At 46.9% G+C, this 5,012-nt stretch overlaps 1 protein-coding gene across 2 annotated transcripts; it reads right to left on the bottom strand.

Moving 5' to 3' along the window:
* Positions 1-531: 531 nt before the first annotated feature.
* LOC121146448 (CDKN2A interacting protein) lies at positions 532-4,000 on the bottom strand. Of its 2 annotated transcripts, none has more exons than XM_040965841.1 (3): positions 3,502-3,966; positions 3,017-3,147; positions 532-2,630 (listed from the first exon to the last, which is right to left on the bottom strand). In XM_040965841.1, the coding sequence occupies exons 1-3, from the start codon at positions 3,753-3,755 to the stop codon at positions 1,300-1,302; spliced, it is 1,716 nt and encodes a 571-aa protein (XP_040821775.1). In that variant the 5' UTR covers positions 3,756-3,966; the 3' UTR covers positions 532-1,299. The 2 variants fall into 2 exon arrangements, with proteins under 2 accessions (XP_040821775.1, XP_040821776.1); XM_040965842.1 differs by having other exon boundaries at positions 2,473-2,630; positions 3,048-3,147; positions 3,502-4,000.
* Between the last annotated feature and the right edge of the window lie 1,012 nt (positions 4,001-5,012).

The raw sequence follows: 5,012 nt of genomic DNA, 5'->3' as shown, positions 1-5,012 counted from the left end.
GTACCCTATGTAAATCCATAAAAAAATTTTCTTTTAAAGTAAAAAAAATCCCCAATTACTTCAAGTCCAGGAAAAGTCAGGAATAACTTCTATATACTTAAGCTGTGCTACCAATTAGTCAATTTTCCTACTTAAATAATAAAAGACCATCAATTTCACCATCACTGTTCAAAGTGTAGCACCTATTGAGTTTCCAGAGCCCAAAGAGTACGAAAATAATCTTGTCTCTTGAGCCAGAGTTTGAAGAAAAACAATATACAACAGATGAACGCTGTCAGAATCACTAAAGAAACAGCAACAATTGTATAACCACCTTACTGAAGAACCAACCAACCAGCTTTTTTTCCCAGAACTTCAAGAACTATACATACAAACCATCTAGTTTCACATTTGAAAATTGTAGTTTCCTATCCATAAAAGTCATCTATCACTATGAAAAACTACCTGACTGTAATTTATGACTAGTTGGAAGATGACAGGAATTGGTTCTTTGAAGGAGAAGGAAAAAAAAAAAAAACCCCACACAACTTGTTGCAAATGTAAAATAGCTTAAAGCATTTAATATCTAAACAAATCAATCTGTTAACAGTAGTCACAAAATAGGCTTGTTATAGAAACCCACATTTATGTCTCTAAGAAAAAGTGTAAATTTTTTATTTTTATTTTTTACCTCAAAACATAAATTAATCCGCTTCAAGAATCAGCAGCGGTCAAAATCATGGTGAATTTTAAACAACTTCAGAATAAAATAACAATAGGTACTTTATACTGCTTTGTATCTCAAAATGCTTACAACTTTTCATAAAAATAGTCGGAGACAGCTATTTTTCCTTTAACAGACAAGCCTAATGTTATGGGCAACATTCTTAAAACCTTAAGCTTCAGATTTTCAGACAGTCGAATACTGTGGTCCCTTTGATGTGGTTTATTCAGCTAGGGAAAAAAAGCATGTTAACAACTTAATACATTTTCACCAAATTCAAAGTACAAAATCTTTTTTCAAGACTAGAACTACATGTCCTCGTACCTAATGTATCATTAAAAATAGAAGACAGTATATTCTTCAGCAAATAAAACAGCATATTGGTATGCTGTTAATGCACACCTTCTACTGTACACTGTCACTCATAAACTATTTACAACCTCTACTGTGTGAAGAGAACTAGAATGTAAATTTTCTGCAAAATTGGAAAAAAGCAATACAAAAATTTGTGAAAGCCTATCTTTCATATTATACAAAAGTAAGCCAGTTTTTTCCTTCAAATATCAGATCTTATGTGCAGTTTTATTTGGGGCACATTACAGTAATTCTTGAGGATGTTTTAATGCTGGAGGCAAGTTGACAGGTCTTGCTTCTTCATCGAGAAGTACTAGATCTTCGATTTCACTGCCTCTATATTTCCTCTTACAGATTTTTACCACCACCTTTTTCTTCAGAAACAACTTCAATGCTTCTCTTGATGCAACTGCTTTTGCATTTTCTTTACTTTTTCCACAACCAGTGCCCAAATACACAGACTTGCACCTCAATTCACAAACAATACTTTCTTGAGAACTCTTATTTTGAGGCAGGTCTGCCAGTTCTTTTAATGGGACAAAAAACACATCCAGGGTGGCTTTTAGTGCCTCGATAGCTGCATTGAGGAGCTCCCCATGATTCACAGTGGGACTGAAGCCTCCAACAGCTACCAACTTCCAGGCCACCGTTTTATACAGTCTATTGAAGAAAGGCTGCTTCTGCTTCACATCCTCATTGGTTAACTTGCAAGAGAACTTGACAGAACTATCACTTGACTGTGAAGTACTTTTAGAAGGCAACTGGGAGGTGCTACTCTGAGAACTACTCCTAGAGGCCAGCTGGGATATACTTGCTAAGGAAGTGCTTTTAGAAACCAGGGACCCACTGGGCTGGGAGCTGCTCTGAGAAGCTAGCAAGGCTGCAGCTACCTGGGAAGTGCTTTTGGAGGTTAGCAGAGATGTGTTTGTTGAGGAGCTGCTCTTGGGCGTCAGCAATGATCCTGATGAGGAACTGTTTTTAGAAACCGATGACGAAACACTTGCCTCTGAACTGGTTTTAGAAGTTAACCCACTTGCAGCTGTCTCTGCACCAGGCTTAGAAGACAACAAGGGCAACTCTACTTCTGAGCTTCCGGAAGCCCCCAACAAGGGCACCTCCACCTCTGAACTGCACTGCAGAGCAGGAACCGAAGAGCCCTCCTTTAAAGCACTCTTGTTAGGTGACTCACTCTGTTGTCTGGGATCAGCGGCCTGGGTCACATGACTATTCACACTAGCTTTCAACAAGGAAGAAACAAACGACGCTGACCCGTGTTTATCTGTCGCTTCTGACTCGGCTTTTCCAGTTCCTACGGTTACCTGACAGGAAGCACCAGTGCTCTGGCTGGAACCAGACCCATCACCAGCACTGCTCGAGCTGCTCTGACCGCAGGTGCCAGTGCTCCGAGCCGAGTTCCCACCACTCTCGGCCCTGCTGGATGAACCTGCTGCTCTGTTTTCCTGCTGAGACGACCCACGTTCTGTTCTGGCCGAAATTTTGCCATGATCTTGCTCAACTGTAGAGTTGTTTTTTTCTTCTATGGCACGTTTTTTGGACGGTTCTTCTACCCCTTCTGGGGGAGGAAAAAAAAAAAAAGGTACTAAGAATACCTTATAAATAGCCAACTGATAAGACAGACACGGAAGTAAAGCATAAGGTCAAAATATTTCAGGACTCATTTAAAAAAAAATGAAAACAACTGATTCTTACAACAAGTGTTGAATATCATTAATGCTTTTTAAAAATTAACAGCAGACAACATTGGACACTTCAAACTCTAGAGCAAGGAAAACTATCAAATTTAGAGTCTAAAACACAGACATACAATTTAACAGTCCAACTCGAGTACTTAACATATAAATTCTGGCTTGTTAAGACATTAGTGTTAACAGTCATTCCTAATTATATCAAACTTATATTCTAAACTCCTATGTATGTTCACATCTATGATCTGCTAACCATTGCTACTCGATATCCCTCTTTTCTTCACCTTGGCAACCAGTTCATCTCTTGTTGTATAGACTGGAGCATCTGGCACTTTGATGCCTTCAGCCATACTAAGTATTTTATCCATAACTTTTTGAGGGTACCTGCAAAAAAAAAAAAAGAAAAAGAAAGAAAAGAAAAAGAAAAAAATCACTTTTTATACAGCCTTCTAAACTACCACTTTTGGTAATTCAGAAAAACCCCGGCCGCAGGACTCACATTTCCTGGTTGCAATCAAGGGTACCTACCAACGGCCAGTAACTTTCTGTTTCCTGGAATGCCGTCCACAAACGCCCGAGTCTGGGAGGCGGCTTTCCTCCGGGCCGACTCTCCACCCGAGCAGCCCCCCGCCCCGTCGGTGCCTCCCGCCGGCCGCGGACCCTCCGAGGGCGGCCGGGACTGCCGCTTCCCGCGCTTCCCAACTTGCCCTTCCCGGCCGAGGACACCGCCTCACTCACCGGCACCCGAGGAAGACGTGGTTGGCCCAGGCCATGGAGAAGGAGACGAGCTGCTGCAGCTGCCGGGCACGGCTCCCGCTCTCGGCGCCGTCGGCAGCCGGGCTCCCGGGAGCCAGGTCCCCGGCGTTCCGGAGCAGAAACTCGCGGCGGTGACGCCAGTGTTTGTCAGTCTCGCCCTCGCAGCGCAGCTCCTCCACCCAGGCGGCCACCCGCGGGTTCTGGCTCAGGTACTCCGACACCTCCTCCTGCGCCATGTTGGGGCCTGCAGGCCGCGGAGGCCGCGAGCGGACGCTGCACCGGGAAGAAGGCGGCGGGGTGTGCAGGGACCGAGCGGCCCCGTCACTGCGGCCTGCACCGGCAGCCCGCCAGAGAACGCCCCTCGCCCGAGAGGCCTCAAAGCCCTAGCACCAGCGCCCCGAGCCGCCGAACCGCCCACTTCCGCCTGCCGCCCGCGGTCTCTCTTTTATAACCTCGCCGCCGCGCGCCCGCCGCCTCTCCCAGGACGCTTTGCGGCGCCCGAGCGGCCGCGACGACGCCGTGGCCCCGCAGGCCTGCGGAGGGGAGCGCGAGGGCCGGGCGCGGCCGAGGGACGCCGAGGGGCGGGCGCCGGGCTCCGGGCGCCTCCCGCCCTCTGAGGGCGGGCCCTGCGCGGGGTTCGTCGGGGGAGCCCGGGACCTGGGCGGGAGCGCGAGCGTTCGGGCCTCGCTTTGTGACGCCGAGCGCCCCGCGGCCTGAGGAACCGGGCCGAGGAAGAAGGCCTCGGCGTCCCGTCCTGCTGCACCTTGGGCCGCCGCTCTGCTGCGCGTTCTGCGGATCTCCACCCCGCGTCGCAGGGCCAAAATAAACAACAGCTCGCCTCCATTTTTTTTTTTTTTAAAGTTGCTCGCCTTGTCTTCAGTCTAGACAAACCTGAGTGTTCGGAGACCATCGGGATCCCCTAGGCGCGTGGGGAGGTGGAAGGTCCCTTAGACAGTAGCAAGAAAAATAAGCAGAGCAACGCTGAATCCCTTGCTCCCCAAGGGCCTGGGCTTGGTTTCCGCAGTTTGGGAGGGTTCTGGTTCAACCCGGGGCAAAATCTTCTCCCTTTCATTTTTAGTTAGGAGAGAGAACATTGTGCCAACAACATTCTGCATCGTTAGGATTTCCTTAAATCAACACGATTACCTCCAAAAGGACAAGTCACCGGGAGCAGAAGCCCCTTGGTCTGCACCACAGGCTTCTCCCTGTTGTTGCTGTTTTTTTCCAGTTTACAAGGTGCGCGGTTACGAAACGCACTGCCTCCGACGGCTCAGGTACTGTTAGAATTCCGAGTCCGGTTTATTTTATTTGTACTCTAAAGTTAGTGAATTTTTGTGAGCTAATAAATGATGAAATTTAGATGTCCTTGAGATAAATGTGGACTTGATGTAAAATTACATGAATAGCCCTTCTGGGTTGTTCAGTAAAAAACGAGGATCACTCTAGATAAAATCAGATCAACAACAGATATACATGCAGGAATAACCGCAAGC

This window comes from Ochotona curzoniae, unplaced genomic scaffold (genome assembly GCF_017591425.1).
Source record: "Ochotona curzoniae isolate NIBS_2020 unplaced genomic scaffold, NIBS_Ocur_1.0 scaffold_4505, whole genome shotgun sequence".
Taxonomy (NCBI): domain Eukaryota; kingdom Metazoa; phylum Chordata; class Mammalia; order Lagomorpha; family Ochotonidae; genus Ochotona; species Ochotona curzoniae.
This window is presented reverse-complemented; position numbering and strand designations above follow the sequence as displayed.

Bases quoted from the DNA above. Each gene is read 5' to 3' on its own strand.
- LOC121146448 (XM_040965841.1), bottom strand. From the start codon at position 3,755: ATGGCGCAGGAGGAGGTGTCGGAGTACCTGAGCCAGAACCCGCGGGTG. The intron at 3,148-3,501 runs GTGAGTGAGGCG...TTTTTTTTGCAG, and splicing joins CACGTCTTCCTCGGGTGCCG to GTACCCTCAAAAAGTTATGG. The intron at 2,631-3,016 runs GTTAGCAGATCA...TTCCTCCCCCAG, and splicing joins AGGGATATCGAGTAGCAATG to AAGGGGTAGAAGAACCGTCC.